The sequence below is a fragment of the Corvus kubaryi genome, unplaced genomic scaffold (genome assembly GCF_017639235.1).
Source record: "Corvus kubaryi isolate FWS band 111438036 unplaced genomic scaffold, C.kubaryi_AGA036_p1.0 64843, whole genome shotgun sequence".
In the NCBI taxonomy this organism is placed as follows: Eukaryota; Metazoa; Chordata; class Aves; order Passeriformes; family Corvidae; genus Corvus; species Corvus kubaryi.
In genome coordinates this window covers 134,099-159,356 of record NW_024581551.1, presented here as the reverse complement: position 1 = coordinate 159,356, position 25,258 = coordinate 134,099, and the positions used below count along the sequence as shown (strand labels likewise).

Below are 25,258 nucleotides of genomic sequence, written 5' to 3'. Positions count from 1 at the left end.
CATTGCCTCATAGAAGGGAAAATATTACTACAAATCCAGTGAATCACACATGGTCTATAGTGCTATACTCCCATCCTGAAAAGTTGCAATTTTCATTTGCATTCTGTTACTTCTGTAAGAACTCTAAAAATGAAAGATGACTTACTATATGACTGTATGTTCTGATGTCATCTCAACATCAATCAGTAACGAAATATTGACATGTTGTAACATAAAATTACTTAACAATAAAAAGGAATAAAAAGGAATAAAAAATGAACTTCTGGAAAATAAAAACATCTGTGGCAAAAAATGGTTAAGGTTACCCTGTAGAGCAAAGCCTCATTACGGGTTTCCCTGCAGTAAACTTGAAAATGTTTTAAACCTACACAAGGTAAACAAGCTTTATACAAATCTATAGACCCAGTACCAGTAAGATGATACTGATGACACCACTATGAAAATTATGAGCAGCTACTGATCTATACAGGCGTAATTTCCATTCAAAGCTTGCTCAAGAATACAAGAGCTGAACTTATCAGTGAAAATATTATAAAGGGATTAAAAGGTATTATGCAGGATGACATGACCTGCCAGAAAATAAAGTTGACCAAAAAAGTGAAAATTTACAGTTCTGTATTTTTGCTAATGGTAATATATTACACCATAAAACCTGTTTTTCTCTGGCACCTACTAAAAAGAAAAAATCAAATTCAGTACACAGCAAAGAAGAATTTTGGTTGCAAGCAAAAGATACCTCCTATCAATTCTATACAGTACACGTCTTTCATCTACATAAAAAGTTATCACTTGTAATTTAAGAACATAAGGACTGATAGCCAAAACATAACTGGACTAATTTTTTCCGAAAGTACTTTTGACAGAATATGGAATGATAAAAAAGTTGTTTACACACCAAGTCTAACAATCTACATCACAAAGGGAATATAAATTAATAGGTGGCATTTTGTAGGAAAACAACCTTCTCAGATCATGTATTAAGTACAATATAAAATGATTTTCCAGTATTGGTCTATTCAACAATTCAACATAACATAACCATTATTTCCCATTTTTCACATTCATCACATTGGTACACTAACAGAGGATGCTACTAAATTATACTAGTGTACAGTTAAATATCTGTAAAATCCCTAAGTTTGCATATCCAAGAATTGCAGTAACTTCCACTACCAACCATCTCTTCATCATTTCACATAGAGGAGAAAAAAGATTGCTATGAACATATATTGAAGCACCCATCAATCATAACCACTTAATGCCTCAAAATAATTTCCAATGTATTTTCTTCACAGGGGTTCAGTTTTCCGATTACAGCTAAATATGAAACAACATATGAACACAAAGAACAGGTTTTGTACGAAAACATATAAAAAGGTATTTTACCTCTTCTTTGTTTTGCCCTCTTCACTTATTTCTAAAGCCTCATACCTTAATTTGGGGTCTTGATTCCACAGAACATACTGGAATACATCACCTGAAGACATCTACAATTTATCTAAAAGTACATGACATCTTTCTCAGTCATCAATTGTAGGTTCATCACAGAAGCCTGGCAAAAGTCCAGTCACTGGCAAACCACTCTAATCCTCACACATCCAGAAGCAAAGGGAGCCATGTCCTAGACCCTCTCACGTATGCCAAGTGGCACTCCTTGCTTAGTGAGAAACCTGCAGCCAAACACTGCATTTCACATAGCTGAGTGAAACATCCAGAAAGATTACTGGGAGCAAGTTTTTTCCATGCAAGAGAACACAGATAAGCCCCTTCCCCTTTCGCTCTTGCATAAGAGGCAAGAGAAGCAAACAAAAACCTCCACCACCTGCCTTTGTCACCTGCTTTTAGACAGCACTGGCAAACCTCGCTTCACTATGCATTATTTACTTCACTCATTTTCCTAAGAGTAATGTTGTCTGGAATTAGATTTAATGACATTATGACTCAAGCACACCATTATTAACATTTCCATAGGAAATTAAAATTTCAGTGTCTGAATGACTTCAGCTAATCATCAGACTTAAAAAGAAAAAGCTGACTTCCTCAGCTACCTCATAAGAAACTTCCTTCCTCAATTATAACTGAGGAGATATTTAAGATGCAATGAAAATTTTAGAAAGGCTCAAGTAAAAATCTAATTCTTTATTATCTATGGTAAGTCAACCCAAAAAAAGCCATGGACATGTTTTTGGTAAGTTTTGGTTCCCAGGTTCCTACATCAATTTGACATTAAATAATACTATTTTTATACAGAGTCAGCCTGAAACAATACTGATTTATTTCAGTGTTTAAAACACAATTACTAGAAAAGTATTTTCCCAAGACGCTGAGCATCAGCAAACATCACTATAATGAAGATAACATGCTCAGAAAGTCTGGGAAAAAGAAAAAATATTAAAAAAAAATCAGACCATATATTTGCATGACTTCAGATACCCGTTTAAACATCAAATTTAATAGCTTAACCTTTTAATCACCTCTTTATCCAGAACAATTCTGTGCAAAACTACTCCCAACAGTATAAAACACAAAGTAAGAAAACAAAACCTGCAGATATCTCCCATACTCCAACTGTGATCTTCAATTGCTAGTAATATTTTATGTGATAGAAAAAGTCTGCATTCCTGTTTGCAAACTCAAATTCAAATATTTAATAAGAAAGCTTAGCCAAAAGGCTGACTAAAGACACACAGTACTAGATGAGGAGGAAATGAGTAGCAACATATATTAATTATCACCCTTTCTGAGAACACAGGCTCACTCAAGTTAAAATTTAAAGGGCTTAGATTACTTTCTGGTGAATTTTATTAGTTTTCCCCTAGAGGTGCAAAGACTAATGCTGTCACAACAGAAAAGGAGAGCATATACAGCATCATTACAAGCTGAGTCACCCGAAAGCACTGAATCTTGCTTTATTATAACACAGCATCTTAAATAGTCTCCTGAAGCGCTATCATTTGTTATGTGATAGAACCGTAACAGCAAGCTAGCCCAGTATCACCATAAAACGAAATCTGCACATCTGCAGAGTCGTTTTCAGTAGGCAGACCCTGTTCCCTTGCTGGTCTCTTTGGATATAGCAGCTGCAGGCTTTCCTTCCTCTACTGCAATAAAGATGCAGAACAAAGTTGGTGAGAGCTCTTCTACTTGTGGCTGCTGATAACACTTAGACATGCCTTCAAGAGAGCCATGATGCAGGTGGGAAGATGAAGTGGTCAGGCAGATGCACAAGAACTACAACCTGAAGATTCCTTCCTGTGCAGCTGTAGCCATCAACTTATTCTTCCTCTCATCCAAGTATTCTAGTTATTTTCTCTCTAAAGACCAAATTCTTGAAGGAAAAAATGTAAAATCTGAAGGGTCTTCTTCACCATGCCTCATTCATATCCTGCCAACATTCAGATTCAAATCATTTTTCATTTCCCAGTACCGCAGTCTAATCACTCAACAGTAGGAGCTTCAACATAGAGAACAGTTATGCAGTGCTCTCAAATAAATGGCATGTGTTTTAAGTCATCTGTCAAAAAGGAATCTAAGGTCCCTGTATTTTTGGAGGGCCCACTACAGAAGACAGCAAAACAACAATACAACTGAAGAGCATGACTGTCTGTCTTTCTCTGCCTCATCAGCTAGCAAGCTGTTTGTGAATACCACCTCCTGTCCTGTTTTCTTCCCAGTCCCCTTCTTTCCTCTCTGATCTTATGAAGGAACTCACACAGATGCAGATACTGTAAAACATGTATGATATTTGTTGGCATTACACTGTTAAATAATACTCCTTCTACCTTACTACATTTTATTTTGACTGCATGTCACAGCAGAGCAATTGGCTATAAGTCAAGGAATGTACGCAAATGGTGTCTGCCTTTTCAAATCTGCATATATATACTACCATCATAAAACCAGACAATATTATTATTTAAAATAATAATAAATACTTGAAGTACTATCTTAAAACTGTTGTAAAAATGTGTTCCATTTTCATCTACTAGCTTCAAATGCTAACTTCACTAAAAAATCCCACTTAAAGTATGATTTTAGCCAAGTATTTTAAACAGTGCTATCTGCTGAGAATCCATTTAAGTAGTTTCCTATTAGATACACCCAAAAAGAAGTACACTTTGCATATATATACATTCAATACACATTTTATTACACAGTTCCATACACAGCTGTGATCTGAAGCCCAGCTAGCCTCTTCCGCAAATTTACAATATGTGCAGCCAGGACATCAGGCAAGATAAGAGTGACAGAAAGAATACACAGGAACTACATGATCAACTGAAATAACTCTCAATATGCCTCAGTAACAGTCAAGTATCATGGGAAAAAAAGTGTGTTCTGTAGCTCCCAGAGTATTTTCAGAATTACTCTGTATTAAGTTATTGACTCTCACAAGTTTCTGTATCTTCCTTTTTCACAACAATCACTGCAGAGATCACTGTGCAGCTGACAGAGAAAAATCAGCCATAAGATTTGCATATGGAAAGATATTTTCAGCATGCTTTCCAAAAAAAAAAAAATATAGCTGTTTCTACAATAAAGAACATTATGGAAATCAATTGCTTTATGTCACCTTACTCATTTTACAAGTCCAGTGAAAAACAGGCTAAAACAATGAAAACTTTACTATGACCATGTGTGTGTTGTGCTTTTCCAAAACAAGTATTTGGAAACAAGTATTTGGAAGGGAATATTAATTGCATCACGATGCAATTAATATTCCCTTCCAAACTTGGTATTTTGGCTGCATTTCACAAAAAAACTCAGAGAACAACTTGAGAACTCAGAATTAATTTTTCCAGATCCCTTTTCAATTCCTGTTTACTTTGGACACCCTGCAGAAAACTTCAATTTTGAGAACCTCTAGTGTAAACAGGTCATTCCAGTTATAAATTATTTGCAGATAGCTTTGGAGATACTATGATAAGAACCCTGGTCACCAGCACAGACATATAACTATTTATATACCACAGTACTTGGAAACCTTTGTCACAAAACAGAAGTCCTCTCTGCAGGGTGCTGTACAGAGAAAGGTTATTTTTGCCTTAAAGCACTTATACTCAGTACAAGGCAGAAAGAGAATACTGATATATGGTCAAGAATACACAGAAACTAAGACAACAATTTTAGAACTGCCTCTGCTTTCTCACACCAGCAGTCTACCTCAGCTTCCTTCAAGTGTCATCTCTTACTTGACTAACTAACTCTGCAGAAAAGGAAGGAAATGACCATGCTCCAGATCAACATCCCACAGAGCAACAGAACCTCCAGGAGGTGAAAAGCTACTGTCTTCAAACTTGAACTCCAGAGCTCAAGCAGCACTTCACTCACAACAGAACAATGTCTGACTGTCAGCAATGTCTTATACTTCCTTCCTGTTATTTTAGAAGGCCATGCTCACACTCCTTCTGAAAAAGAATCATTTGATGTTTGGATGTGTGAAAATAGTAACTATCCTGTAAACAAAGCAATATGTACCCGAAAGAGCAAAAGGAAAGCTCATGGCAAAGCTGCATGTTTTCAGGAAATACTTGTCTCTTTCTAGAAACTAGGCATAACATGTTATTTCCAAGACAAAGAGGATACCTTCTTCAATGAGTGTCAAGTAGCAAAAATAATCTGAATAACTTTATGGAGAATCAAAAGGGAAATATCCACAGTAAGTCCCAGCTAACTCAAGAAGATGTCAGACAAGATCCCTTTGGGGAAAATTAACTGCCTTCCTTTTTTTGACACAAATTAACATAATGAGGTAAAAAATCATCTACTAATAACTGCTTCTGATGAACCACTTAAACACTGGAGAAAATGAAAGGTTTCATTCATTGTTTCTCACCTCAAGTTTGACCACCTACCATTTAATTTACAGATACTAAAAAAAAAAAATTCTAGAACTATCATAAACCAAATAATACTAGCAGACCTTATAGTATCGCCATTTTAGTCTCTTCTAGATCATACTCAACCATAGATAAAATCAATCATATAAAACCATAGATGTCACCAGATTACAGGCTTCCCCATATAATCTGAGAAGGGCACAATATTTGCTTTTCTTCCAGTTGGAGTTTAAATATTATATATAGAAGTATTTGTTGGTGCTGGAGCACTATCATTTCCTAGAGCTTCCCAACTCAAAAACCTTCAAGATTCTCATTAAGAACAGTTAAAATTTCAGAGTTTCATCCTCTGGCATTCATACAACAACTCACTACTAATTAAATTATTTTACTTAACATTATAGCCACAGTGTGTGGAAAAGATCCACATCTCTGTTTAAAAGACAAGGGACTATTGCAAAGGAAAAAAATAGGAAAAAGTAGGCTGAAAACTGGGGAAACATGCTTCTGGATGCCCAAACACATTGATTTAAAATATGTTGGGTTCTTTAAGAGAAGAGAGAATTGTCCAGACAACTGCAAAAACATTGGTCAGGTATTTGCAAACAACACTTGTGGACTGAGAAGATTAAAATGTAGTGTAATCAATACAGTAAACTTAAAAGAGGAAATTACTTATGTGTGGACTTACTGCAACAGACTTTTCATTGAGAAGTGAGGTAGATTAGTAAAAACTAATTTGTAGTCTTTGCTTCAAAGACAGGACTACTACAGGGACTTTGCGAAACAAGGCATAAAAAGAAGATTCAAAGATAAATGGAAGTATTATTGCTCAAACTCCTGACAAACAGATTTCCCAAAGGACACAGTCAACAAGAATATTCAGTAGGAGGGCACTAACATTTTATCTCAGCAGTGACTCACTCTTAAGTAACATTTATTTTTGTAAGAACCTCTATAAGTAAAATGAAAATCCCATTCAGTGACCATAACTATAGGGAGAACATCATCTTTCTAATTAGATTTTCTTTATATTGGCAACTCCTTGTCTTAAGACACAAGAAGAAATAGAGGCCCAAATCAGCTATTTTATAACAAAGAATATAACTCTATTAAAGCTAAGTAAAGGAAATCTTTATGTGCATAGGAGAGAATAAAGCAGAAAAACTAAATTCAAGATCAGAGCACTACCTTTCCTGCCCACAAAATAAAGTGTTCGTAGACCTCCCTGTCATGACTATAAACATGTTAATTTATATGACACTCACAGTTGATAACCATATTAATACAAACTGATTACCACCACTCAGGTTAGTGAGAAAATGTCTCAACCTGTGTTAAAACTTTCACTTACACTAGCAAAACTCAGTTGACACATTGCATCCTCTTGCACACTACTTATTTTTAAAGGCTTCAGAAAGTGCTGCAAATACATACAGAAAAAGAAAAATGGAAGTGCTGAACAGTTTCCAGTTTCAGTCATGCTGAACAGGTTAGCAGTATTATAAATGCTTCTGTTTGAGGTAAACACACTTGGGCTCTCTTACAGCAGTCATTAGTGGTTCACTACTAGCTTAGGAATCTGCAAAACCATGTATACACAGACCTGAAAAAAATCCCAGCCCAATAATAAGCTATTTTACATCCATAAATATTTAAATTATAAAAAAATCTTCAGGGGCAGTAATAGTTACTCTCCATAGTTCGTAACCTTGAATAGTTTCTTTTACAAGTTCTGTTTCCAGGTAAGGTTTTTCTACATCAACAGAGCTTAATGAACAGTCACTTCATCAGGCTCGTCTTATCTAAGTAAAAACTTACGCAACTGAAAAAAATATTTCACATAGTGTATCACAGTTTATATGTTCATTTAATGTGTGAAAACGTCACCATCGTTCTGACATGAGAATGAAATCTGAACTAAAAGTTCCTTATGTATTTCTCTAATTTAGGTATCTTCAATAGTAGGACACATGCAAGAGCAATGTGTATGCTAATGTGTGTGGATACTAAAAAGCTAGCAGAGAAATTTTCTAGCTTTCTACAGCCACCTGTGAAAGTCTCCCTTCTCACGCAGACTAGCTGGGAAATGATTTCAGATTTTGTAAACTGTCTCGCAGGTGCAGAAATGTTTTGGTATACTGGGAAAAATATTTTGGAAATGGGTGTTATACCATTCAGCCAATCACTCTGGTAGGTGGTTGATCAATGGGCCAATCATATCATTCCTCTATTGCAAACCAAGTTATATAAGCGAGTTTGTAATTAATTAAATAATCCCATTTTGTCCTGGACTTGAATTCTGTGTCGTTCTTCTCGCCGTCCTCGGTACAACAGCGACAAACGTGTATCAACACTATTTGCATTTTCAGTTTCTTCAAAGACTTAAAATGATACACAAGGCAACACAACAAGATTTGACTGCAAATTTTTCATCACTGAATCCACCTCAAACTTGCCACTGTTGGATGATGCCGTTTTCAAATAAAAATAAAAACATACACAGACTTTGACCTTTCTACTTCTTTATCTATTGTTTCAGTCTTTGTAGTAAAACTACACATTGATAGGCCTAAATTAGTAAGATTCTATGAAGCTAACATAAGCACTAACATCCCAGATGAAAGTATGTGAAATGTGAACATTATTTAAGAATTTGCATTATATAAAATATCCTTTCAAGTGAATAGTAACACCACCCAGACAAAAAACATTTCACTGTGTATCATTTTTGTTCAAGGACGTGTGTAACCATATACTTGGACTATACACGTTATGTAGCTATATCAATACAGCAGTGTAAAGATCTGAACTAGCCTAGGTAACAAAAGCACACTACTTACAGTACCATACCCAAATATGAAGGCTTGTACTAGTTCCATGCTAATGAGGCGAAACCATTTCTGGTACCACAGAGCCATTTTATACCTACAGTACCTCTGCAGCACACCTCATGCAGTGAAAGCATATCTTAAGGAAATACCTCCAACCATGGAAATAACTGTCTCAGAACAAGGGATGATGACCATTTTTAAAACCTACATACTTACCGCCTCTCATACAAGAGGAAGAGGGTTCTTCAAAAACTGATGATGTAACCCTATATGAGAACTTCCCACTACTATGAGTAATTAACATAACCGCAAGAATACACAAGTGCAATTCAGAAAGACAAGCACAAAAGCAACAGAATAGTCAAATTCAACAGTTTTAACAAATACCACCTACCTGGGGATTCAGGCATACAGACACCAGAACTTTATTAGTTTGAATACAGAGTCTTAATTCGAACTTCAAAACAATTTAGAACCTTTAAAAGCTACAATTGATTGTTTAAGAGCATCCCTTTATTTCTCTAAACAAAAGTTTTCCCTACACTGCACGAATTTTTCTGCTGGACTGTTAATGGATCACAAATGTTAATCAATCATTTAACTCACCTGACCTGGCTGGGGGGATAAACAATTAACAACCTCCTCCAGCATCACTGGTATGTGAAGTCTTCCAAAATTACTGTTTTCTGTACTCTGAGGCAACTCTTCAGTTTCACATTTCCGGACAGTTTGCTCCTTTGACTCCGAGTCAGAAAGCTTATTTGATGAAGAATGGATCCTTCTGGCCAAACTAGCCACCTTTACTGACTCCAGTTTCAAGTTGCGCAGAAACAAACATTTGCAAACTTGGCACAGACATTGAGATAACATTTTGGAGTTGATCGACCTATAAGAGCAGTACATGTCAGGAATTACTTTCAAACAAGTATTTGAAATAGTGTGTTTGTTTAAATAATAAAGTGGAAATGCTATAGGTAAAGCAATACACATTCCAAGTTGGGCAGCTTTATAGATGTCATGTCAGCAAAACGTTTTCAGAACTTTCAATATTATCTACAAATCAATCATGTTCAAGCAATAAGCAGATTATTTTCACTATCAGATACATGCTTTTCTTGAATTTACCTTGCCAGTGGCTACCAGTATTTTGCCTGCATAAGAATAGGCTGAGAAAGTTACTCTCCTGATAATTTAAGCCTCATCTGGGCAGTAATTCCCCCTACTTTAAGTTTGAAAGTGCATATCATTCTAACTTTGAACAGACATACAGATGTGAGGTTTTGCAACAAACCACAGTGCGTCTCCAGAAAACACACATATTACCATGGTATGCTGTGCTGGTTGTGGTTGGGGTGGTTAATTTGATTAATTTTTTTCACAGTGGCTAATATGGGGCTGTGTTTTGGATTTCTGCCAAACACAGCAGGGAGGAGACACAGCTGGGGCAAGTGACCCAACTGGACTGAAGGGATACTCCAGACCAAATGGCATCATGCTCCGTATAGAGAGTGGAGGGAAGAGGATGTTTGGAGTGATGTCATTTGTCTTCCCAAGTAACCGTTACCTGTATCCTTGGAGATAGTTGAACACCTGCCTGCCCGTGGGAAGTAGGGAACTAATTCATTGTTCTGCTTTGCTTGTCTGCACAGCTTTTGATTTCCCTATTAAATTCTCTTTATCTCAGCCCCCAAGTTTTCTACCTTTTTACCCTTCCCCTTCTCTCCCCAGTCCCACTGGTGAAGGCGTGAGGAGCGGCTGCCTGGGGCTAGGCTGCTGCCTGGGGTTAGACCACTAAAGGTGTGTTCCACCATCCTACTCACACTGACCGACACTGGTACGAGCCCAAGACGTGTGGTTAACACGAGAGACACACTTTGCTTACAACCACCCTCATTCTACACAACTGGAGATCTTTTCCTTAGAAGTGAGCAAAAAACGTATAACACCACACGTCTAAAGCAGCACTCGAGCACAACTGCAGGCTGCCGCCTGAAGATCGGGACTTGTACTAAAGCAGAAGGTAAAGGCAGCGAGGATTAAAATTCCACCTCTTAACACTTTTTATCAGAGGCAGCCGGAGAAGCGTGAGCAGCCCGCACCCAGGCCCGCGCCAGGCCCCACGGCGGGGTGCGGGAGGAAGAGGCTGTGGGCTGTCCCCGCCCAAGCCGGGCTAGCGGGACACGCGGACCGACCGACCCAGCGACCGACCACGCGCCCGGCAGCCCCGAGCGCGCCCCGTCCCTCCCCGCGAGCGCTGCCGCCGCCTCCGCCCCGCGGACCCCGCGCGCTTACCGCTGGCGCCGTCGCTCTGCTGACGTCACGGGAGGCAGCCAATGAGAAGGCGAGGAGGGCGGCCTGCTTGTGTTTGAATTCGGCAGCCGGTGGATGGCGGTTGGTGTGGCCGCGGCCCGCGGGTGAGTGCGCGGCGGGCACGGCCCGGGGGTGAGACCGGGCACCGTGACCGGTGGCCACGGTCCGGAGGGTGAGTGCCGGGGGTGAGATCAGGGATGGGACCAGGGATGGGCGCGGCCCGGAGGGTGAATGCCGGGGTGAGACCGGTGGTGGGCGCGGCCCGGAGGGCGTGTGCCGGGGCAGGCGTTTCTGTGGCGGGCATGGAGGGGCAATTCTCTGGCTCCTAGGTCGAGCCTGGAGCATGCCCCGTGGAAGAGCTGTCTGCAATGGGGTAAGGAGGGGGCCGAGAGAGCCGAGCGGGCCTGGGCCGCGGCCCCGCTGCTCACCTGCCCCGGGTGTTCCCTCTCCCCGTGTCCCAGTTATGCCGCGGCCGGGGGGCTGAGAGAGCTGGCCCTGGAGCGGCAAAAGCGTCACTGAGAGCGTTTACCGTGTAGGTTACTGCTCACTTCTAAGGGTGAATGAACAGCCCTGTCAACAACAAAAATGGGCTATTTAGAGGAATTTCCATTTTGGTATCGGTTACTGTATCCCATGCAAGGCACGTTAACGTAAATCCCGCTTTAGCTCTCCTTAAACCTACGTGCAACGTGACTATATCAATAAGCCGGGGAGTGCAACATAGGCAGCTCCTCTTTCAGCTGAAGAACAAAGAAACTACTCGCTTTGGTCTACAGAAATCTGAAATATCAGATATCTCATCTGAAAGCTTGGTTTGTTATAAAGGAAAGCATGTACGTAATTTAGTAGTTTAAATTCTAAAATAAACTTAAGAGTTTACTGGGGAAGTGCTAGTTGGCTTTCTGAAAGCTGTGCTGAATTAAGTCAACCTTTCAGGCCAGTTATAATGTTTCCCAAAGTCGCACTGCCACTGGAGCAGTCCACTGACAAGTGGTGGGTGGATCCAGAATAGGTGCCTGATCAAATGTGTGAACTGTTTGAAAGAGTAAAAGGCATTGTATTGCAAATAAAACCTATCTTGTCAATTGCAGAAAAGATTTGGCTGTTCGATCTGAAAGAGTCTTCGAAGTGAAGCTGGGGGACAGAAGGGATGACTCCTGCTAAGGAAGATGTCTGTAATCATGTGAAAGTGGTAGTCCGTGTCCGTCCAGAGACCCAAAAGGAAAAGCAGGGCAGCTTTAGCAGGGTTGTCCATGTTATTGACCAGCATGTATTGGTCTTTGACCCAAAGGAGGAAGAAGTTAGCTTCTTTAACAGGAAGAGACTGATCCATAGGGACATTAACAAAAGACAAAGGAAAGATCTTAAATTTATGTTTGATGCCATTTTTGATGAGAGTTCATCCCAGTTGGAAGTTTTTGAGCACACTACCAAAAGTCTAATTGATGGCTTCTTAAATGGATATAACTGTACAGGTAACTTTGCTATTTATCTTCTTTAATTAAAAAACTTCAATAAATTTCTCAAAGTTTCTACCATTGTATCCAATGGCTGCAGAGGCATTCAAAAAAGCCTGAGATAGAAATAAAGCATTGTGTTTTAATTCATAGGTATGAAAGGCTGACTTTTTAGTATATGGAAGTTAGGATAGATCTACTCCTTTTAAAAGAAGTTTGTGTCAAGGTTATAATAGCCTTGGGAATCTTATCTGAAATATATGTGCTAATGGGAGTCCTATAGAGTTATTCAAGCAGAAGCAGTTGTGTCACTGAGTGTGTGGTAACCTACTTTATGAGCTCTTTAAGATCTTGGGGTTTTTTAATTGGCTACTGGAATGTGGTGAGGAAATGAAGTGGCTATCAGCAGTAAGTTGATGGCTCAGGGTTACGAGAGTAAGTAAATAATATTTTCATGTAACATGTCAGTGAATGAATTTTGAACTGAAAACTTAAAAATGTTTTTTGAAACACCTCTCTCTAATTATAGATGTGAAAGGTGAAGCCTAAGTAAGAACCTTGATCTGTTTATGAAACAGTTGTGCAGCATGACAGAAGTCTCTGAATGTTCATTTGACTTTTGCATTCCTGATTAGCTTACAAATAAATTATTTTTACTTTCTTGTTTTTGTGGGGAAAATTCAGTGCTTGCATATGGTGCAACAGGAGCTGGAAAGACGCATACAATGTTAGGTTCTCCTGAAGATCCTGGAGTCATGTACTTAACTATGATGACACTTTATAAACGCATGGATCAAATAAAAGAAGATAAAACATGTGATGTTGCTGTTTCTTATTTAGAGGTGAGTTCCTGCATTTGGTGTGTTGCTTTTAATAAGTCATATTTTATAAATAAAGACAAGCTGGTTTTGCTTTCCACTGGTCCTTTCTGGGGCTTGACAAAATGTGTCCTTACAGGAGTGGAACTGTATTGTGCTCTGCAAACTTGGTGTTCCTAGGCACCTGTTACTGTTTTACAGTAGGCTGCCCATAAAGGACAACTGCTTCTAATATATTCACTGAATGTTCATGACTTGTGTCTTGCTGATCAATTACATGCCTCTAAACATCTGTTGATGTGTACAAGAAAATATCATTTCAGGGTAATATTTTAGGACTGCATAATAACATCCTATAAGCATTGTGTAAAAGCACAACAAAGTGGTGTTCTGTTTCTACAAGTAAATGTTTTGGCACTGCTGCTGAGCAGTGCTAGTAAAATGGTTATCTTCTGAGCTCCCTCAAAGTCTTAATGGACTCCAGTTGGTATTTGGGAGGGGTGGAAGGAGATGGAGAAAGTTTACATTGCCATATACTTCCACAGACCAAGTAATAAGACATTTAACAGTTTTAATGGAAGTAGATTTGAGCTAAGAAATATTGCTGAAGTATGGGTTGTGATGAACAATGGAGGGAAATAAATGCTTTGGATTCATGCTTGTTGCAAAACTGGGGTTTGTTAAAAAAAGGCAATTTTTTTTTTCCAATAAAGACTAAGATTATTTACTAGAAAGAATTACTTCTAAAATCTAAAAAGAAATCAAGTGAATTGAATATTTTAAGCTCGCTGTAGGAAAAATGTTTGAAAAAAAATTACAGCATGAATTCACTACTTTGTCTTAAAGGAGTGTTAAAACAGACAGGTGATTTCTGTTTATTTAAGTTTAATTCTGTCATCTATGGGAGGATATTTTAATAAAGTATTTTAAATTCCATTTCAAAGGTTTACAATGAACAGATACGTGATCTGCTGGTCAACTCTGGGCCTCTGGCTGTTCGTGAAGATGGCCAGCAAGGGGTGGTAGTTCAAGGTCTGACATTACATCAGGTATGTAAATATCAATAGACAATTAAAATGTGCTTGAGATGATTGAGAAACATCCCCATTCTTCTGAAAGTTGTATGGAATTTGGTAATTTCCTGGTGAGTTTCTTTTCTGGCCATAAGCATCAGTAACTTGCAAACCTAATTAATTAGTTAAAAGCACATTGTGGAAAAAACCTGCTAATCTTATTGAATGCAAATATAGAAGCATTCAGTCCTTATTATCAAAACGGTACCCTTGGCTGGATGCTCATCCAGCAAGTTTTGGAAGATTTATTTTTTGGCTAAAACATCTTGGCTTTGCCATCATTGCCATCTTGGAGTGCTCTACACCACTGTGAAGACTAAAGGTTGTTTCTGTTTGTAAATAACCATGTTTGAAAAGTTCCATGTTAAATTACTTTTCCAGGCCAGCACAGCAAGTCTTTGGTAAGGTCAGTGATAGAACTTAGTTGTCCAATCGGAAAATCAATTCCTATGGACCGATTTTCTTGCAGCTTTCTAGTGTATGTTACATGCTGTGACAGGAAACAATATTCTAAGTTTGGCTAGGTCTATAAACATCCTTCTTCCCAAACCTTGAGTCTTGTGAGGAAAGAACTTTTCCTGTACTAATGGATTAAATAGTGATATACTAATTTAAGTCAGACATTCTTAAAAGAGGCTGATTCTAACTATGGAGAATCTTTCAGATTTGTTTGAATTCTTTACTAAAAATATTTTCTGATTTAAGTGGCTGTGCTTAAGTGCTTGCTTTTCGTACCTTACTACTTTTTAGCTGAGAATATTTGTTTGAAGTGCCTCCATTTCAAAAGTGCCTCCATTTCTCTTATTGCTAGGTAGCTAAAATTTTAAGTTTGTGGGGTTTTTTTTGAAGGTGAATATTAATGTAAATGTATTTTAGAATCAGTGTATTCCTATAATTGATGGAAAAGAAAACTCCATTTGTCTTGTGCTCTACTCTTAAAGCCTAAATCAGCAGAGGAAATCCTTCAGATGTTGGATTATGGAAATAAAAATAGAACTCAGCATCCTACAGATGTGAATGCCTCCTCTTCCCGGTCCCATGCTGTCTTTCAGGTAAGATGATATAGCCAATAAACGGTGGACATTACTGTGAGTTGCAGTTTTTGTTTAAATTTGGATACAGTGGAAGCTTTTACTTTTAAACTGTGTTGAACCTTAGTTTGGAGAAGAGGGGATTGAAGTTTTCCAGTTTACTCTTCTTGTTGACTCCTTATTCCTTAGAAGTATGTAATGGTTCGTAGTGTTTATGTTTGAAAAAATGAATTCAATGAAAAGGTCTCTAGTTCCAATAGTTCAAACTTATTATACATAAAATATGTACTTATACCTTCTTAACATATGTTCCTTAGAGGAAATAACTGTTATGTAAAATGGTAATTTTGAGCTTTAATATACTTCGATATTGTAATGTTATAAACTGAAAGTTATTGGTGGCTTTTTTAATGCTTTCTGTTTTCATGAAGTTGCTTAGCATTTCTCTGGGAAAAATAATTTACAGAATGCAGTTATATGTCTGAGTATAAGAATCTCAAGTAGTACTTTCTTATTTTACTTTTTTGGTTAATGTTAATTTTTACAGTAAAGTGATTTTCTAATATCCTGGTACGGATCAAGTTTTAGAAAATTAAATCATGATTCTTAGTTTTCAGAAATGAGTTGTACAAATGGTGCCTTAAGAGGCCTCCCAGAAACAGAGACTGGACAGGAGTAAAAGAATAAAATAGGTATTTATTTGAAAGGCCTTCAAAGGTACACCCTGGGAGCCACAGGCTATTGCCAAAAATAGACCCCAAGATGGACAACAGGTCACGAGTTCTTCACACCTTTATAGGTTTGGTTCATTTGCATATCAGGGTTAATTCTCCAGTTAAAGGTTCAGTTCAGTGATGTAATTTCCCCTCCCCTGGGGAGGCCCTTCTGCTGGCCCTCCTTAGAAGCTCTTTTGATTATACTTTTTGGGCCTAGGATGGTCTGGGTGACCTTGGAGAGCAGGCCTGGAGGGGCTTTGTTATGTCTACCTAGCACAAGTGAGCAGAAATTAGCAAGCTACAAGAAACCTCAGAGTTACACTCTAAGCAGTACAGAATCAGGAAAATACAAAACTTAAAACCTAGGCACTATTTCCCCCCTTTAGAGGCTTGACAAGGCCTCTACCTTGTCTAGACTCTATTTTAAATATTCTAATATCCACTAATAATATGTGTCTAACAGCAGTATATATCTATAAACAAGAATTATGATTACAATCATTACAAACAGTCTGTGATCTAGGGTCAGTTTGGTAACCATGAAACCAGGATGTGGAAGATACATCGGATAACATTCAAAGATGGTTGTAAGATCTAAGTTGATTCTCAAATTGTAAACAAATTTTGTTGATCTTTCCACTTCAGTTCACGTGTCAATTATTAATTTTGTATCCAAAGGAATGTCTTTGGATATATTCTGGACTAGAATCATATGCAAAATTTGGTTCCAAACCTGAGTCAGTGTTACCAACTGCGTAAATAATAAGCACAGGAAAAAAATCATTTAAACTACATCATCTTCATTTGTATCAGTCTCTGTTTTCTCAGTTATTTCAGGAGCAGAAGCCTTCTTAACTCTGGAGTAGTGAATCCAGGGTCCTTTGTCAGCCGCTTTGACTGGGGTGAGGGTGGTCAACAAAATCTGGAATGGTCCTCTCCACTTGGCCTGTAGAGGATCACTGTCCCACCACTTGACATAGACCCAGTCTCCAGGCTGGAAGGGATGTGCAGGAGTGTCCAGTCCTATGGGTCTGGATAACACAATGTAATTCTGGAGCTTCTGCAAAGTAGAACCTAAAGCCATTAGATATCTTTGCAAATCAAGTTTTCCCCTCATGTGAATTTCACCTGGAACATGTGGAATTTGATATGGCCTGCCATACAATATTTCATAGGGAAATATATGATGTTATATATATATAAATAACTGATGTTATCCCTCCGCCTTGGTTGTATGCGGATCCTCAGCAAAGCTATAGGCAAGGCCTGAACCCATGTCATGGATGTCTCTTGACAAATTTTGCTAATTTGTGCCTTAAGGGTCCCATTCATGCGTTCCACTTTACTGCTTGCTTGGGGTCTGTAAGGTGCAGACCCCAAGCAATTCCCAAAATTCAGCTAACTTCTTGAATCACATTTGCAACAAAATGTGGTCCCCTATCTGAGGACATACCTAAAGGAACCCCAAACCTTGGTATTATATGATGAAGCAAAACTTTACTGCCTCCTTGGCTGTGTTAGTGTGACAGGGGTAAGCTTCAGGCCATCCACTGAAAGTGTCAATCAACACCAGTATGTACCTGTATCCTTCTTTGCATGGTAACTCAGCAAAGTCTATTTGCCAGTAATCTCCGGGAAGATCCCCTGCCTTTGTTACTCCTAACACAACTCTTTTCCTTGTATCAGGATTGGTTTTGCAGCAGATTTCACACCTGCTCACTACTGATTGTACAAATCTGCCATTCCCTTTCCTATTACTACCTTCTTTAGATGTTTCAGAAGATTTTCAACCCCGAAATGTGTACTTTCATGTTCTCTTCGAGCTAGCTCTCGAAGGGTAAGAGGTGGGACTACAACCTGATGTGCGGGTGTGACAGCCCATCCATTTTCTGTGATCTCAGCCTTAAGAAACTTAATTAACTTGTGGTTTGCGTGATCATATTTTGGGGTGAAACCTGACAAGTCAATCTTTTTTTGTGGAATTACTGGAAGAACACCTTTTTCTGCAGCCCTTTTTGCTGTTTCATCAGCAAAGCGATTTCCCAATTTAAGAGTGGTTTTATCTTTGCCAATCAACTTTGCCCAGTTATCTAATACAAATTTTAAAGGAGTGTTCAGTGGTACTTCAGTCCCCATACAAGAAATATTATCACCCATGGTTTTATGCTTATAAACAGAAAATTTGCGAAAATAAAGCAACAAGATCTAAGAACCCTCTATAAAGCAAAGAGAGAAAACTAAAGAAGGTAGGATTTGAACCCACAATCCTGGGGATACAAACTGTGGCTGGAAATATGATCTAAGCCCTAAGCCTCTGCACCACCTGGCTGTGTACCAAAGGGTGTTGGCTACAATCCTCCTAACCTTTTCACAAGGCAGGAACAAACTGACACAGGGAAAATTAAATCCCTGAATGGGACGTTCCCTGATAAGCTCTCAGGAGCTACCAAGCTAACAGAAAGGGGAAACACCAAAGGAAACCCCCTTGGACCCTCCCGAGTCCCCAAACTAACTACAAGAGATCTCTTAACACCTAATTCAGGTGTTAACAACAGAATACCACCTTTATTCAGTTACTCACCGGGCCTCTGTGCTGGATCTGGAGAGTTCTGGGCTCTTGGAGCTCCTCTGCCTCCTGGACTGCTGCAACTGCCCCTCCCCCCCCAGCTGCCAGCCGAGGGGGGGGGAGCTGAGCTGGATGTTTCTGAGTCCCAGAGGATTTTTGGAAGCCTCGTTGTCCCATCTGGAGTGCCAAAGAACTGATGCCTTAAGAGGCCTCCCAGAAACAGAGACTGGACAGGAGTAAAAGAATAAAATAGGTATTTATTTGAAAGGCCTTCAAAGGTACACCCTGGGAGCCACAGGCTATTGCCAAAATAAACCCCAAGATGGACAACAGGTCACGAGTTCTTCACACCTTTATAGGTTTGGTTCATTTGCATATCAGGGTTAATTCTCCAGTTAAAGGTTCAGTTCAGTGATGTAATTTCTCTTCTGCTGGCCCTCCTTAGAAGCTCTTTTGATTATACTTTTTGGGCCTAGGATGGTCTGGGTGACCTTGGAGAGCAGGTCTGGAGAGGCTTTGTTAGTCTGCCTAGCACAAGTGAGCAGAAATTAGCAAGCTACAAGAAACCTCAGAGTTACACTCTAAGCAGTACAGAATCAGGAAAATATAAAAGTTAAAACCTAGGCATCACAAATATGCTAAAACTTAAAGACTTCTCCAAAGATTTTTGGTGTTGGCTATACTGCCTTATTCTTCTGACTTCTCTTTTTAAATATAACCTGTGATATTTAAAAACTAGTCCTGTTATCAGCAGTGTCTTTTTTTTGGGTTTTTTTCTGTTTGCTGTTATATACTGCAAAGCAATACCTTGAATTATTTATTTGATCCACTCTGGGTTGAAAAATATTAAAATAAATTTGATTCTGGTCCTTGCCTTACAGCATTTAACCGTTGGGAAGTTTTTAACAGTTATCTGCAGGCTTAGATAATGCTAAATAACTATAGCAAAGTTTAAAAAAAAGAAAAATAGCTTCTAAATATGTCACAGAACAAAGGTCATTGACACTCTAAAAGCTTCTGTTTTCCTATATACCTTAAACTTATGTTTGAAATTGCCTTTCCTGTTTTTAATTTCCCCTGAGGTGTGCCCTTGTTGTGCATTGTACATGATCGCACAAAGACTTCTTTTGAAGTTCTTTGGGTTGAGAGCTGCATTGTTGTGCGTGTGTGCTGCCTTTAGAAAGACTCAAGATACAGTGCTAGAGACAGATCAGAGTGAACTGCTGATTTCTGTTTGTTTACTTGCTGGGCTGGGATGTCTTATCTCCCTTACCTTTACTCAGGAAAAAGCTCTGGATTTTATTACCAGCAGAATTTTTCTTGGTACATTTCTAAAAGTGGCAAGCAATTAAATAAATCAGTTTCTCATCTATTTCCACAAATCCCTGACATTCTGCATAACAGAATTGTGTCATTGTTTCCAGAGATGTAAGTGATGAGAAGTCCCCAGTGCTGTCATAACTGCCCTTTGTTTTTAATGTTTCTATTAAGAGTTGCTTTTTTTGTAGAGATATGGTATTTTTTACTTTTCTTGTTAACTTTATGGGAGCAGGATATTTTCTGAAACTTACTCAGAAATTGGTTAAATATTGGCCCAGGACATTCTGAGCTGATTTTAGAGATGCAAGTTTTGCCTTACTGTAACATGTGTCTTACGTTTAAATTATCTGTCTGGGTCAGGTAATCACTGCATCTGAGAGGAAAATTCATATTGCCGCACTGTTCTATTGAGAGGGTTCTGTTTTGGGGCATTTCCTGTATCTTTTGAATTTTTACAAAAGCTTGAGTGTACAACGTAGTTTGGCTGTCACTCCACCTTTCCCTACTTCATTAATGATAGTTACTGTGTTGTTCTGGTAGTAGGTTCTCAGCCTGAGGTTCTTGGGGTTTTTGTCTGTTATACTGGAAATAGTACAGCTGAACTTAGTTGTACTGTTTGATATAGAAACATATGTATTTGAAATAGATCTACATTTCATGGCAAGTCATAAGAATTTTATTTTATTCATTCACAATTCTTGTCAATCTGTTTCCTGTTACAAGGTAACTGTGAAGACTTCATTTCTCATGCACAAAGCTTAAAGCTACAGAAGTAGAGAGATACTGTCTTTATTAGTCAGTCACCTTGTATTCATGACAGCTCTTTCCTAATTCATTGTCCAGAAGGGCGTTCATGAATGTGTCAGTAACCATTAGCCATATAAACAAATGGCAAGGCACTCAACATGGAAGAAGGGGAAATATATAGAGAATCCTGAAAGAGTATAAAGCCATGTGAGGATAACTTTGATTCTTCTTACTGACCGTATATTCCTGCTTTGCCTACTTCCTTATAAACCTGAAGAAAGAACATCTTCACCAGCAGAAGGAAGCAAAAGCGTTTGGTTCTTTGTACATCTTGGTACCATGAAAATTTCAAGAAAGATGGGAGGGGAACAACTGGCCTCAAGAGGCATCACATTTGAAAAAATCCTGGAGTGTATTTTCACAGCAGTAAATGAGTGTTGTTTCCTATTAATGGAAGATACAATTAAGTCTAAATCACTGAAAGGCCAGCCTTTTCCTGGTTTATCCCTATACATATCTTTATGGCATACCCCTTAAACGTGCATTTGAAAAAGGAACACCTCTTTCAATTTAAAGTTCAGGAGTGTGATAAGCATTTTTAGTGCAGAAGAATCAAGAGCTGTGAAATTAATTTTCCTGGTAAAAAACTCACTTATCTTTGCTGCTTTGTGAGCCTGGGCCAGTTGGTCTCTTAATCCTCTGCAGCAGGACGGAGGAGAGAATCAGAAGCAAGAGAAGGGAGGTACCTTGTGATTCACTTAAGTGAGGGGAAAGTGCCGGGGGGGCAATTACTTGCCGCCATCAGACCAGTGCCCAGTCATTCCTCAAGCAATGGCTACTCAGAGCAACTTGCAGTCAGTTGGGGTCAGCTGTTTGCTTGCAACCTCTTGCCCACTGCCTTGACACCATACAGCTGCTGTTCAGCAAAAGCTCATCATCAGTGTGTGTTATCAGCACTGTCTGTTCACAAGTCTGGAAGCAACATGTGGGCTGCTGCACAGAAAATTAACTCTACCTCAGTCAAACTCAGTGCAACTATACTCTGCTTCTTTCCTTACTAATGCATGAAACAAGGAACTTTAAATGGTGTCAGAAATGGATTGACTATTTTCCATTAGGTCAAACTGACTGTTGACATTAGATATGTACTACAAGATTTAACTTGTATTACAAGGATTCCAATATAAATGTCCAAAAACAGTTGTTACACTATGAAATTAACTTATTGCTTAGATTGGTAAGTGGTTATTTTTTAATTTTTTTTTTTTTTTTTAATTGTAGATTTACCTACGGCAGCAAGATAAAACAGCTAGTATTAATCAAAATATTCGTATTGCCAAGATGTCTCTCATTGACCTGGCAGGATCCGAACGTGCCAATGCAACAAATGCCAAGGGGGCTCGTTTTGTAGAAGGAACAAATATTAACAGGTCCCTGCTTGCTCTTGGAAATGTCATTAATGCATTGGCAGATCCAAAGGTATGTGCTGCTTTCCCATGCAGTCTTTACCTTTTAGTAAAGATAAAAGTTCTGAAAACGTTTTAAAAAGTGCTAAACTGCTTGAATAATATAGTTTACATTGTCAGTGCTACTCACATCATCATTCTCATGTAAGATTGTCTCAAGGGTTTCCACCATCATGTCTGTGATAGCTGAAAGACAGTCCTGAAGAGAGAGAATTCTTAAAAATGATGTGCAGCTACCTAAGGATAGTGTCAAAGATGAATGGTACCTGTTTTTCTTATAGACCTTCTTCAAAATCAAACATATATAGAGAAGCTTGCATGAGTAAATGAATAACCTTAAAATTAAGCTTTAATCTTGGGGGGAAGAAGCTTTTACAGGCAAAAACAGCCCCTCTTCCAAGTTATTCTTTTGGGATCTCGCATTCAAATCCCTGCTCAAAGCAGTGAGTCAATCTCTTGATCTGGCTCACCAGCTCAAGGCAAGGAATAGGTATGATTGTGTAGGACAATGGCAAAACCTCCTGAACTTTTGCATAAATAGAGTCAAGTGCATTGTCTACCATGACACTCTTTGTCCTCCTCAACTAGCAAACTCCTCCTTCAAATATGCCAGGAGAAAATCAGATTTTATTTCCCTTCCTGTTGCTGCATGTCCTCATCATCTTGTTGGAGTGGAAGGTGGAGTTTATAATCTACCACGGACATAAGAAAGAATCTTCATATTGATTTATTTGATGTGGGATTGGGTTCCTAGTGGCCAAACTTAGCATAATGAAATTAAAATTCTGTAGCTTTGTAAAGCAGAGTATGTGTTGCCTGGAAAGTTTGTGTACTCTCCATCCTTGGAGATAATCAAAACCCTACTGGGCATAGTCCTTGTCATCTTACTCTAACTGACCCTGCTTTGAGCAGAGGTATTGAACTAGAGGGATTTTAGAGGTCCTTCCCAATCTGGATGATTTTGTAAACTGAAAGTAGTTTAATGTAGTTTACATTTTCTGTTAGTTGCCCCATCACAAAAATAGGAGTTACATATCCAGACGTCAGAAAGTAATCTAGCTAATACATGTGTTGTAAAGGTGTTGAACAGTTCCAAGAGATTTAAACTGTTTGAGATGTATAGATAATTTTAAGAAAAATTACTTATGTCAAAGAAAAGTTTCATGGCTGTTTGTCATGTTTTGTGTCACTCTTGAAATTCTAAGCAGACTTTTATTTAAAGTACAGTTGACTAAACCATAAAAATATATATTACTCTTTTTAGAGCAAGAAACACATTCCTTATCGAAACAGCAAGCTTACTCGTTTATTGAAAGATTCTCTTGGAGGAAATTGCCGAACAATAATGATAGCTGCTATTAGCCCATCTTCTTTGTTTTACGATGATACCTATAATACTCTTAAGTATGCAAACCGAGCAAAGGATATCAAGTCATCTGTGAGTATATTGGTATCTATTATCTCTTGTCAAAGTACAATAATGCAGTATTAAAAGAAGAATGATTTCTTTTGGAATATTATATTTTTCTTCACTTTTGTGTCAAAATTTTGTTGCATTACATCTTTCTTTACAGTCAACTCTTCCTTATCTAAGTGATAGGTGTAGCAGATATATAGTAGATGCTAGATCTGGCCTAAAAGCAACATAACTTTGTTAATGAGATGATGCTGCCAGTTTGAAACAGTTTGTTTTGTGAGCATGAAATCTAGAAATAATCCTTAGCTGGTAGAATTCACATCCTTTTTTAGTATATTGCTATTACTTTCTCAGAGAACTGTAAAGTATATTAAAGAAATTTCTGGCCAGTTGTACAAGAGCCAGTCCAGGTTTGTACCGGTAGAATTCAGCTGGAGTCAAGTAGCTCAGTGAGATTGTATTGATAGATGAAAAGCTGGAGTGTCCTGTTTCTGCTCTCTATTGCTTTAATTTTAGTTTTCATCATCTTTTTTTATTGTAGCTCCTAATTCTTTTTATGTAATACAGGGTTCACTGTAGTTTCCATTTGTTGCATACTTAATGGCAGCTTTTATAATAAAATGCACAAGATAGGCATTAAATAGTGAAACTAATCTGAATAAATGCAAAATATGCTTGCACATGTAAATGTGATTATTTTCAGTTTGTTGAGGGAAATGTCCTGGCCATGGGTGTGCAACAGATGACAGCAAAAGCTGACAGTCTTATTCTTGTTGTGCAAGTCAGGATTTTATTAATCTCTTTCCTCATAATATAGTGTACATGTAACTATGTAGTGCTTACACACAGTGTGTTTATTATGCATGAAAACACAAAGGAGCTGCCTTTAAATTCTAACTCGTTTCTTTACAGTTGAAGAGCAACGTTGTTAGTTTGGACGGTTACATAAGCCAGTATGTTAAAATTTGCAATGAACAAAAGCAAGAGGTATGTATAAAAATCTGTTGTTAAGAAGTTGAAAGGTTAACTGTTTATTTGAATATAAAAAGTAGTTTATGGGATTGAATCTATAAGGTAATATGGTTCTAATGTATTTTGAAGTAAGAGAATTTTGTCTTCTGAGAGGAGTATCACCTGCTGCCATTTGTAAAGCTGTTGAATATCAGCACAGAATGATAGTTTTTAAAAAAAGAAAAAACAACCTATTTCAACTAAAAGGTGCTTCTTTTGGTTTAGATCCTAATGTTGAAGGAGAAACTGAGAAAATACGAAGAAAAGCAAGCAAGCATTCCTGAAAATCATAATACTGCAGAACTTTCAAACAACCAGCAAGTGGAAATAGAAAGGTAAATGAATCATATCATGAGCTTGCTTGCAGGCTGGAGTTTGTCTAACTTGTAAAAGCATTTGTAAAACAAACCTACTCTCTTCAATATTGGTTTCCTCATTTTAACATTGCTTTACTTAGATGTAGGTATGGCTTTGCTTAACATGTTGTTTCTTTTTACAGCAATTTGGTGGTGGATTTAAAATGAAAGAGGGGGATGCAGGAAATGACATGTGACAGGAAGGAGCATATGAATGCTGACTTCCAGCAAAGCTTCTTAGCAGGTTGTGTTTGTGGGTAGGCAGAATGTAGTTTGCATAAATGACAGCAGCTCTT

General features: G+C 38.2%; 2 protein-coding genes across 12 annotated transcripts in view; one reads left to right on the top strand and one right to left on the bottom strand.

The window, feature by feature from the left end:
- The window catches only part of LOC121672678 (putative methyltransferase-like protein 15P1), a 40,659-nt gene extending 29,729 nt beyond the window's left edge, over window positions 1-10,930 (bottom strand). For 7 of the 9 annotated variants that reach the window (XR_006018938.1, XR_006018936.1, XR_006018939.1 and 4 more), the window contains exon 1: window positions 9,281-10,930. Coding sequence is in view for 2 of the 9 variants with exons in the window: in XM_042045412.1 (XP_041901346.1) it covers window positions 9,281-9,664 (384 nt within the window). In the remaining 7 variants the exon portion in view is untranslated. Of the gene's footprint in view, window positions 1-4,129; window positions 4,447-9,280 lie in introns of those variants that run through there. The other 2 variants (XM_042045414.1, XR_006018935.1) reach the window with 2 other exon arrangements.
- An 82-nt stretch (window positions 10,931-11,012) lies between these two features.
- Window positions 11,013-25,258, top strand: part of LOC121672677 (kinesin-like protein KIF18A) — a 32,171-nt gene continuing 17,925 nt past the window's right edge. Inside the window, exons 1-9 of one of the 3 annotated variants that reach the window (XM_042045410.1) lie at window positions 11,013-11,088; window positions 12,076-12,459; window positions 13,126-13,283; window positions 14,204-14,308; window positions 15,274-15,384; window positions 21,994-22,191; window positions 23,443-23,616; window positions 24,508-24,582; window positions 24,832-24,941. In XM_042045410.1, the coding sequence (XP_041901344.1) occupies window positions 12,135-12,459; window positions 13,126-13,283; window positions 14,204-14,308; window positions 15,274-15,384; window positions 21,994-22,191; window positions 23,443-23,616; window positions 24,508-24,582; window positions 24,832-24,941 (1,256 nt within the window). In that variant the 5' untranslated portion in view covers window positions 11,013-11,088; window positions 12,076-12,134. Of the gene's footprint in view, window positions 11,157-11,266; window positions 11,358-12,075; window positions 12,460-13,125; window positions 13,284-14,203; window positions 14,309-15,273; window positions 15,385-21,993; window positions 22,192-23,442; window positions 23,617-24,507; window positions 24,583-24,831; window positions 24,942-25,258 lie in introns of those variants that run through there. The other 2 variants (XM_042045409.1, XM_042045411.1) reach the window with 2 other exon arrangements.